Source organism: Nyctereutes procyonoides, unplaced genomic scaffold, assembly GCF_905146905.1.
Source record: "Nyctereutes procyonoides isolate TBG_1078 unplaced genomic scaffold, NYPRO_anot_genome, whole genome shotgun sequence".
Lineage (NCBI taxonomy): Eukaryota > Metazoa > Chordata > Mammalia > Carnivora > Canidae > Nyctereutes > Nyctereutes procyonoides.
In genome coordinates, this window is record NW_026575046.1 from 63929081 (window position 1) to 63939257 (window position 10177).

The 10177-nt window shown below is 47.4% G+C and overlaps 2 protein-coding genes and 1 long non-coding RNA gene across 4 annotated transcripts; 1 reads left to right on the top strand and 2 right to left on the bottom strand.

Moving 5' to 3' along the window:
• CHCHD1 (coiled-coil-helix-coiled-coil-helix domain containing 1) lies at positions 1–1374 on the bottom strand. Its single transcript, XM_055325396.1, has 3 exons — positions 1231–1374; positions 984–1102; positions 1–300 (listed from the first exon to the last, which is right to left on the bottom strand). Exons 1-3 carry the CDS (start codon positions 1352–1354, stop codon positions 187–189), a joined length of 357 nt encoding a protein of 118 aa, XP_055181371.1. The 5' UTR covers positions 1355–1374; the 3' UTR covers positions 1–186.
• Positions 1375–1376: 2 nt separating this feature from the next.
• LOC129509620 (uncharacterized) lies at positions 1377–2999 on the top strand. The gene is made up of 2 exons (XR_008664378.1): positions 1377–1531; positions 2814–2999. It is a non-coding gene; the product is annotated as an uncharacterized LOC129509620 (long non-coding RNA).
• A 1098-nt stretch (positions 3000–4097) lies between these two features.
• FUT11 (fucosyltransferase 11) lies at positions 4098–10047 on the bottom strand. 2 transcript variants are annotated; one of them, XR_008664454.1, is made up of 4 exons: positions 9268–10047; positions 8521–9146; positions 6363–6863; positions 4098–6116 (listed from the first exon to the last, which is right to left on the bottom strand). XR_008664454.1 is itself a non-coding variant. In XM_055325897.1 (3 exons), the coding sequence occupies exons 1-3, from the start codon at positions 9973–9975 to the stop codon at positions 6716–6718; spliced, it is 1482 nt and encodes a 493-aa protein (XP_055181872.1). In that variant the 5' UTR covers positions 9976–10047; the 3' UTR covers positions 4098–6715. The 2 variants fall into 2 exon arrangements, 1 of the variants encoding a protein (XP_055181872.1); XM_055325897.1 differs by having other exon boundaries at positions 4098–6863.
• Between the last annotated feature and the right edge of the window lie 130 nt (positions 10048–10177).

The following is a 10177-nucleotide window of genomic DNA, read 5'->3' on the forward strand; positions in this document are numbered from 1 at the left end:
TTCTCTTCAGACAATTTTATTTCAAGATAAAGCAAAACTTCCATCCTGACAGTGAGTCCCAAGGGTGAAAAGGTGTCTTGCCCCCTTTTGCCTTTCAAATAGAGCATGGCAGTGCAAACATCTCTAAAACACCTCCGCATAGTTCTCAGTGGCTACAGTCCAGTCATAGAAAATGATTCTCCATTTTCAACTAATATGAGATTTGTTAGGAAACCTCTGTAACAATGTATTCAGTTTCTTGGGGGGTAAATTCCCAGATTCTCCCAACATGTACTGGGTGGATCTCACCTTTCGGGCTGCCTGAAAAGACAGAATGAAAACAAAAATGACAGCTCTTCAGTTTATCCTGACTTAAGCCAACAGTTCTTACAATGCACAAAGCACATTAATACATTAGCCAGCCTGGAATTATCTGTGTCGTCTTCCCAGTCCCCTTTCAAAAGGAACTTGGGACCTACAGGTGACTGTATGGCCTGAAACTACCATGCCAGCTAGCAATTCATTCTAAGTTAAATCCAAACAACTGGCCCTTCATTATCTTTAACTCTATTTCAGACAATAATGTCCATTTGAGCAACACTTTTAAATTTTACAAAACGATTTTCCCATTCATTTATTTAACTCACAAAATTCTGTAAGGCAGGGGTTAATATGAACCTCATTTTACATCTGGGATAGCTAAGGCTTCGAGCAATGAAACAAATCGCTCGAGATGACAATGCCTTCAAAACCATAACCTTTTCCACTCTGGCGTGAGTGAAATCGCTCCCACAATTTTCCTCGCCTTTTTAGAATGAGAAGGACTTCCTATCAGCTGGCAAGAGGCAAGGAGAACAATTACTTGTATCCGTCCCCCTCCCCAATTTTCCTCCAAAGAGGGCACCCTAAAAAGCCTTCTGTCACCGCAAGGAGAACAATTACTTGTATCCGTCCCCCTCCCCAATTTTCCTCCAAAGAGGGCACCCTAAAAAGCCTTCTGTCACCTCAGCCCTTGAAGCACAATCGAAGAAATCCTGGATCTCTTTTCTGCACGCTTCGTCGCGGAATTCATTCTGCTTCCAACACGCCATCATCACCGACATCTCTGTGATACAAGTCGCCTCTGGAGGAGCAGAACGAGAGCACCCACCCTCAGTCACAAGGAAACCTTTACCTTCAGGCTCTCCCACAAGCCGCCCCGTGCATCCGTCCCGCTTCCGCTCTGGAGCCTCCCTGGCTCCCATTGCTCACCGCCCCTCTCCCGCCGTCGTTCCCCGACACGGTTAGCTAGGATGAGGGGCTTGTTGGGCTTCAGGATAGGTTTCCGCGGGTTTCCCAGCCGCGGCAGGCGACCCCGCAGACTGGGCGTCGCCATTGCGCACCGAGCTCCCGGCAGGCTCTGCGTCGCCTTGCGTGACCCTGCGTGACCCCTAGGCACCCGACGGGTTTAAGCGCGCAGCCTGGAGGAAGAGGGGCGGTCGCTTGGTTTCTTGGCCTTCTAGGCCGGGTACTGGCTGGGGTCGGACGCCTGTTGTTCAAGACCTGTGTGCAGGTTAGGAGGAGAGTCTTTGGGGCTCGTGCGCTGACCTGGACCGCTCTCTTGTGGGCTCCGGGCGATGCTAGGCCGGGAACATCCGGGAAAGGACCCGATAACTGGGACACCCGTTGATGGTGGTGGTAGCTGGCTGAACCAGAGGATGACGTCCTCTGGACGGCTGACATAGGCAGAGGATGGGAGCGAATATGAGATTTTTTGTTTTAAGATTTTATTTATTTATTCATGACAGACACACACACACACAGAGGCAGAGACACAGGCAGAGGAGAAGCAGAGGAGAAGCAGGCTCCATGCAGGGAGCCCGACGTGGGACTCGATCCCGGGTTTCCAGGATCACGCCCCGGGCGGAAGGCGGTTCTAAACCTCTGAGCCCCGGGGATGCCCGAATATGAGATTTTGAGATGTTAGTTTGGGACAGATTCTCACTATGCTTTTTTTTTTTTTTTTTTTTTTAATTCTTAACTGTTTTAACTACTCTAAAAGAACTGTTGGATTTTACTCTTTTAAGACCACCCCAAAGCGGTAAAGAAAAATTAGGCTCATATAAACAGTTGCTACTACTGGGGCACGCGGGTGGCTCAGTCAATTAAGCGTCCCACTCTTGATCTCAATTCAGGTCTTGAATTCCGGGCTGTGAGTTCAAGCCCTGCATTGGGCTCCATGCTGGGTGTGGAGTCTACTTAAAAACCATACAGGGATCCCTGGGTGGCGCAGCGGTTTGGCGCCTGTCTTTGGCCCGGGGCGCGATCTTGGAGACCCGGGATCGAATCCCACGTCGGGCTCCCGGTGCATGGAGCCTGCTTCTCCCTCTGCCTGTGTCTTTGCCTCTCTCTCTCTCTGTGACTATCATGAGTAAATAAAAAAAATAAAAAAAAAACATACAAAGGGGATCCCTGGGTGGCGCAGCGGTTTGGCGCCTGCCTTTGGCCCAGGGCGCGATCCTGGAGACCCGGGATCGAATCCCACGTCAGGCTCCCGGTGCATGGAGCCTGCTTCTCTCTCTGCCTGTGTCTCTGCCTCTCTCTCTCTCTGTAGCTATCATAAAAATAACAACAACAACAACATACAGAGGCGACCGAGTGGCTCAGTCAGTCAGGCCTTCAGATGCTGTCCAGATCTCAGGGTCCTGGGATTGAGCCCTGTTTAGTGCGCTCTGCTCACTAGGTGGGGTGGGAGTGGGAGGGTCTGCTTTCTCTTCTGTGAATCTCTCTTGCTCTCAAATAAATAAAAATAAAAATCTTTATTTTTTTAAGATTTATTTATTTATTCATGATAGACATAGAGAGGCAGAGACACAGGAAGAGGGAGAAGCAGTCTCCATCCCGGAGCCCGATGCGGGACGTGGGACTCAATCCGGGGACTCCAGGACTGCGCCCTGGGCCGAAGCCAAGCACCAAACCGCTGAGCCACCCAGGGATCCCCAATAAAATCTTTAAAAAAAATAAAGTTATTACTACTTATATATCCTTTGTTCTCCTTTGTAATGATCTCATTGGGTAGGGTGAGGTTTAAGCACTTTAGCATTTATCATCAAATTTAATCCTCTCCAATCCTGTGAAGATATTTGGTGGTATCATTCCTATTAACAGACTTGATCCTTCAGTTGTGATGCCTAGCTTCATCAGACTTGCTTCTAAGTGACTTTTAGCTTCTTACAAAATTCAAAGATGTGCCAAGGATTCTCAGAGCATTTAGAAATGAGCACCAAGGAGCGCCTAGGTGGCTCAGTCCGTTAAGTATCTGCCTCTGGCCGGGGTCATGATCTCAGAGTCCTGGAACTGAGCTTGTATCTGGATCCCTGCTCTCCCTCTTCCTCTAGCTGCCACTCCCCCTGCTTGTACTTCTCTGTCAAATAAAATATTTTTATTTATTTTTTAAATATTTATTTATTCATGAGAAACAGAGAGAGGCAGAGATACAGGCAGAGGGAGAAGCAGGCTCCATGCAGGGAGCCCGACATGGGACTCAATCCCAGGTCTCCAGGATCAGGCCCTGGACTGAAGGCGGTGCTAAACCACTGAGCCACCCGGGCTGCCCTGTCAAAATATTTTTTTAAATAAAAAAAGAAATGAGCTCCAATAAGTGTTTCTGGTAATGGGAGCCTAACTTGAACAGCTTTTAGTTCATAAGAGGACTACTTTGGAGGAACAATATTTATTTGGTTGTGTAAAGTTTAATGTGCTAAAATGAAAACCATTTATCACAGATGTTTAATTTTCCCAATGATCTCTGCATGACTGGTTCTTTGTCATCTGTTGAGTTTCAGTTCCTGTCAGAGAGGCCTTCCCTGATTTTCCCCTCCCCCTCCCTACCATCAAGCCACTTCAGTTTTTTCATAGTGCCTATCACAGTTTGAATTATCTTGTTCATTTATTGTTTACTTACCAGCAACACCCATTTAAAATGTAAGCACCATGAGAGAGGGGGACCCTGTCTTACTGAATCCCCGGTGCCCAGAATAGTGACAGTAAATACTTAAGTGAACAAATGTTTGACATACTTTTCCAAGTCTCCAAGTGTATCATACTCAGCCTAGAAATATAATAAAATAGACACACTGTTTAAAAAGAAGTCATTTATTATACAAAATGAAACCTGAGATAATAGAAAATTGCAACATATGGAGTAATAAAGGCATCAGTCCCATGCTCCACCACCACTCCAGCAGCACAAATAAAACAGATTCTTAACCAGACACTTCTACCACCAATAAAGCTAAACCTTTTGCTGTTGACAGAGCAAGCTGGGCCCAAACGAGAGAAAATGCACATTATTTGCTCTCTCCTGATACTGATTCTGGTGGAAATGTAGCACCTGGTTTACTCTGCTCTTTTATGAATACTTTTATGGTGATAGGATTAAAGGAGAAAGTCTGGGAAGCACTATCCAGAAAGCAGGCATGAGTCTCCAGCCCACAAGCATTCTTAAACAATTGGCCCACTTTGTACATAAAAGTGCTAAAGGAATGCCAGTGTGAACTGGTGCAATTAGGGAAGGATGATTTTACAAATTGCACTTATCCTTTTTATTGCACATATTGAAACCTGATTCCTAAGTTTGCACTTGAACAGTATATTTTGCATTATAAATCAGCACCTGCATTTAAATAGATTGCAAGTTTAGAAATCAGAGTCCCTGAATATGACTTCTTCTGTGGGTCCTTACGATACCCAATTTTAGTATAAATGTGTTTGAAGGTCTGTCTTCCCCTCTTGTTCTTTTCTGCACAAGCCAAACAGGTTAAGCAAACTTTCTATGCTGTTGTTTTACTAAAAAATACAATGGAAAAAGAACCACCCTGGCAGTGAAATCCAGCCCAAATTGTTCTCCTTGGCCACATCCTTAGATGTCAGGATACTAAGGATGAGACCCTCATTGAAAAGCATCTAACACATACACACACATCTGGTTGTAAATTAGTATGCGTGTGTATATAAAGGTACGTATACACATTAATTTACAAACAGATAAACTGATAGGCAGATGAAACTTCTCTAGTGCTAATTAATGCATTAATAGTACATTACAACCAGAGTAGTGTTAAGATCCAAAGTATTCTTTTTCCACCGGCCCAGAAAAAGCTAATGGTCCCCCTGCCCATTAAGCTTTATTTTCAAACCACAGCAATAAAAGGCTGAAGCTATACCCTCAAATCTGCCTCACAGCTTTTTATTTAGCCAGCCACTTCTGGCTATTTTGCCTCACCTCTCATCTCCTCGCGCTTAGGAAGAGGAGATGGGTTCCATCAAAATGTAGCCTCGATAAGTATTACAAAGTTATACAGAAGTGTATCAGTAACAGAATGAATGAAGTCGGAGTATTCATCCCACATAAAATGAAAAATGCTACATAATATGAGATACTTACTACAACTATACTGCTGGGCTGTTTTTTCCAACATAATTTTCATGACTCTGGGGAAAATGGGACTTTTGTAGCATATAAAAATAATAAAATAGGGATCCCTGGGTGGCACAGCGGTTTGGCGCCTGCCTTTGGCCCAGGGCGCGATCCTGGAGACCCGGGATCAAATCCCACATCGGGCTCCCGGTGCATGGAGCCTGCTTCTCCCTCAGCCTGTGTCTCTGCCTCTCTCTCTCTCTCTCTCTCTCTCTCTGTGACTATCATAAATAAATAAAAATTAAAAAAAAAAAGATTCAATTGGACTTGCGAGTAAAAAGAACGTGAAGTTTTTAAAATAAAAAAATAATAATAATAAAATAGAGGGACGAGTTCATCAGGCAGACAGAAAAAAACCTAAGACTTATAAAATCTGCAGTTTGATTTGCACTGGTCTATTTTAACACTTCAAAATCATTAAAAATCATCAAAGAGACTTTTTTCTGTCATCATTTCCAGTCTTAATCTCTAACCTAAAATAGAGCAAGACAATTCATTAAAATGACATGGCATATATTAGCCATTGAATCTTTCTGTGCATGAGTCGAGAATGAATTCCAGATATGCTCTAAAAACAAACAAAATAGCAGTAAAAAAAGCTGTCAAATCTATAGCCAGTTTAATGCAGGGGAGAATGAATGTAGGGATGGTGGCAAGGTCATTGCATCTTCATTAGATACTGTGGAAAAGCAGGAAAGAAAAATCCATTTAAATTAAACAAGTTTGACATCAAAGGCAAGTAAATGACATAAAAAAATACAATTCCAAAGAACCAGAATACAACCCACCAGGAATTTGGCTGTACCACCCAGATAACAGTATATAAAGTAGGAGATGAGGAAAAGATTTAGGAAAAAGTACTAAATAATGAAGAGTTTAAGGAACAGCATCAAAGTTTTAAGACCCTAAACCTGACCCATCTTACCTCATTCTTAGCCAAGTGCCAAGGTGTTGTTCCAATCACAGTTGAGAGGATGAAATGGCTAGAGAAAGATGTTGTTCCTTTAAAATTCTGTTCAATCAGCACTTTGAAATGAGTGGGTGTTTCAGGCTTTTGCTTCCCACTAATCCAAGAACTGGAGGCCTTATTACCACAAGCTGAGACACTGGATACACATCACTAGGCTAAAATATCAGTGGATATAACTGGAATTCCTTGAACTCATTATAAGACAGTGTTCATTAAGGGTTGTGCAGCAGATGCCCCTTATGTCCCATAGTAGAATAAGGACTTCCATCTCCTTAGCTCTACCAAGTTAAAGGCTCTTGCAAGGGTAATTAGAGATTTTGGTTCCTTTTCATGAAGATCTCATGTAGGTAATCCCAAAATTTCATCTGCTTTGTCTCATTGTTGTGGATCATGGCAGTGAGAGCTTCCCCCTGGTCCAGACCTTGCCAATAATCTTGCAGCCACATCTCCTTCCAGCTGAAACATCAAAAGAAAAGTTGGATTATGGAACCTCTACACAGCTATGAGTCCTGCCTTCTCTGAATTGAGTCAAAGAAATCTTAAGCAGATACAGCAGTCTCTGGCTGGGACAGGGCTCTGCTTTGAAGGGGAGGAAATGTGAAGTAAATCTAGTAGTAGTACAGGTGACAGTAAATTGCAAACGTGTATTTATCATACAGCCCACACAACCCACCCCTAATGAGTTAAACTTCCTGACTTGCTCACTCCTGGTTCCCAAATGTGGAAGGAGTTCAGAGGAAGGCAGGGCAAGGGCCAGACTATGGAACCAGAAGTCTCTGAAAGTAAAGCCTGGAGCCTCTTTAGTTATTGTATAAAATTGCACCTTTAATGAAGGTGCAGTGATGTCCAATGTCTAGATGAAACATATTTTCTTTTTTAAGTGTTCTACACTTTGCTTCTAGTAAATCATAATGCATTATGTTCAGTATAGATACAAACTACTTGGCGGAGGAGGACTCCATTCCCAGAACCAAACTGTGCCAGCAGTGTATACAAACAACCCTCTGCTGCCATCCACTGTGTAAGCCAGTCTCTGCAGGCCATTCTAACAGCCTTGCTTTCTTAAGCTTAATAATCTTTTATCACCTCTCCCTGAACACCTGTGGTTTCCTACAAGTGGCTTCAACATTTTCCCACCCTACCTCCCATGCTGACATTGTTTCCCAATGGAAACAGCGTGGCAGTAGCTTCCTCACTTCTCTTCCAATTCGCCCACCATTTCATTATTATCTATTGAAAGCAGTCCTATTTTGTTTAGAGTGAACATAATTTTTTTTATTTTAAAGATTTTGTTAAAAATAGATACTTTAATTTTTTCTAAGATTTTATTTATTCATGAGAGACACAGAGAGAGAGGCAGAAACAGAGGGAGAAGCAGGCTCCTTGAGGCTTCTTGAAGAGTCCACCCCAATGTGGGACTTGATCCCAAGACCCCAGGATCACGCCCTGAGTCAAAGGCAGATGCTCAACCGCTGAGCCACCCAGGCGTCCCGTGAACATAATTTATCATCCAAATCAGAGTACTTTTAAGAATGAAAGGAGGTGCTACTAATAATTATACCAACAGACGTAAACCCTGCTGCAGACAAAGCTCTCAAAATACCCATCTTTGCACTGCTCATTCCCACCCCCATCATATGGAAGGTACTGAATAAACAGCTGAGTTGATTTTCAGGACAGTCCAGCTCCTGAGCCTGGTATTCAAGCTCTGTAGAGCCTGGCCCCAGCTTATCTACCCAACTTTGTCTCTCCCCCATCACTTGCTCCGAACAGGCCCCCCTGGGTCTGGTTGAAGCCTTTTTTTTTTTTTTTTTTTTGGTTGAAGCCTTTTTGAATCACTATTGTAAACACTGCTCACATAAGCTGATCCTCATGTTGTTGCCTTGAATTGTATTTTGCATCTTTTACTGAGCTTTTTCGGTCTGGTCTCCCCAACTAGACTCCTGATACTTTTTTTTTTCCTGACACTTTAAAGGTAGCGTAAGCCCATGTCACGATTTTCTTATACAACAAACAATCCCCTCAGAATCTAGTTACTAGCTCACTGCCCACAGTAAGCAAGTAAGTCAGCCATTTGATTTGATGGCGCTACAGGGACCCCAGCTATCCTTACCTGTCATTCTCAGGAATCTCTTCCACACTGCCAAAGCCAGGTGTGGGCACTGGACAGTCCATGTGTGAGGGCTGGGCAATGTGAGGTTCAGGGCCAGGGATGTCCCCGGGAGAGGCTGCGTGGGCTTTCTCGGCCTCCAGACGAGCCAGTTCATGATCACAAACGAAACACTCGAAGCCATTGAGGTAGTTAGGCAACATAGGATCATTCACCCCCCACTCCCGGTGCTCCAGACTATCCAGGAGGAACTGGTTGGTGATGCCCCCAGGTTGCTTATATGCCAGGTATTTCATGTATTCTTCGTCATTCTTGTCCAGAAAGTCAATAAATTCTGCCAGCTTCTGCGGGGACTCAAAGTCATCGATGAGGATGATGGAGTGATTGTCGGGCATCCAGTCCCTCACTGAAGGAGAGCCGCGATACACAGGCACAGCCCCGAGATGCATGGGGCGCCACAGTTTCTCGGTCATGTAGTCATCACAGATGGCATTTTCGAGGGCCAAGTGGAACTTATAGCGAGACAAGAAGGCCAAGAGCTCTGGATCCTCGGTGGTGGCTGTGGCTGTGTCCTGTAACCGCGGAGTGGGCAGCTCCCGGTTTTGCAGGCATTTCCCATAGGAGTCCACCTGAGCGGGGTAGAGGACGGCCGTCAAGCGGGTGCCGCAGGTCGGCCCGGACAACGGAGGTCCCGGCCTCAGCCGCGCGCCCCCTCGCCCCCCGGCCCCGCCCCGGCCCGGCCCCACCCACCGGGATGTAGCGCATCAGCTCCCGCACGTAGCGGTCCCGGTCCGCAGGCACGTCGCAGTGGGACTGCAGGTAGAGCAGCGGCGCGTAGCCCCGGAGCCGCCACTCGGCGCGCTCCTCTAGCGGAGGCGCCGCGCGGCGCAGGTAGGCGGCCCCGGGCAGCCACTGCAGCGGCAGCGGGTAGTCCGAATGGCGGCTGAAGGTGGCAGTGAGATTGAAAAGGCGGATGCCCGGACCGTGGCTCAGCAGGAAGTTGTTGAGGGGCGACTCCTCGTGCAGGAGCGCCCAGCTCTGATGGGCCAGGCGCGGCAGCGGCGCCTCAGACGCGCGAAAGTCGGTGCCATAGAAGAGCAGCGCGCGCGTCCGCGGGTGCCCCCGCGCCCGTCGGTCCCGGGACGCCACGCACGCCCCGCGCGCGCACTCGATGCGCTCCGAGTCGCCGGGGAAGTGGGGAAACAGCCCCGGGCTCCACCACAGCAGCACCGGCAGGCCCACCGCCTCCTCCCCCCCGGGCCGCGGGGCCCCGGGGCTGCGCGCCACCCCCACCGCGCCCAGCGCTGAGGGCGGCCGGAAAACCGCACCATCCCACGGCTCCGTCCAGGCCGCCTCCCCGCCGGTGTCCCCCTCGGCCTCAGGCCCAGGGCCGCTGACCGCACAAGCACTCAGCGCCCCGAGGACGGCAAGCACAGCCCAGCCGCGGCCTGCCGCCATGGCCGCTGGCAGCTGCCCCACCACCCCCTAACTCCTCCCGGCGGCACCAGATCCCGCCCTGCGGTGAGCGGCCCCCGGACAGGATCCGACGCCCACGGGGCGTGTGGCGCATGCGCAGTTCCGCGCAGCCGGCCACTTCCTGCGAAGTGCTAGGCCTCCCAGGAGCGAATTGGGGGGGGGGGAAATGGTAAGTCACAAGTAA

Bases quoted from the DNA above. Each gene is read 5' to 3' on its own strand.
- CHCHD1 (XM_055325396.1), bottom strand. From the start codon at position 1,354: ATGGCGACGCCCAGTCTGCGGGGTCGCCTGCCGCGGCTGGGAAACCCG. The intron at 1,103-1,230 runs GTGAGCAATGGG...CTGCTCCTCCAG, and splicing joins ACGACGGCGGGAGAGGGGCG to AGGCGACTTGTATCACAGAG. The intron at 301-983 runs GTGACAGAAGGC...CTGTCTTTTCAG, and splicing joins ATTGTGCTTCAAGGGCTGAG to GCAGCCCGAAAGGTGAGATC.
- FUT11 (XM_055325897.1), bottom strand. From the start codon at position 9,975: ATGGCGGCAGGCCGCGGCTGGGCTGTGCTTGCCGTCCTCGGGGCGCTG. The intron at 9,147-9,267 runs GTGGGTGGGGCC...TACCCCGCTCAG, and splicing joins AGCTGATGCGCTACATCCCG to GTGGACTCCTATGGGAAATG. The intron at 6,864-8,520 runs GTAAGGATAGCT...TTGATGTTTCAG, and splicing joins GAGATTCCTGAGAATGACAG to CTGGAAGGAGATGTGGCTGC.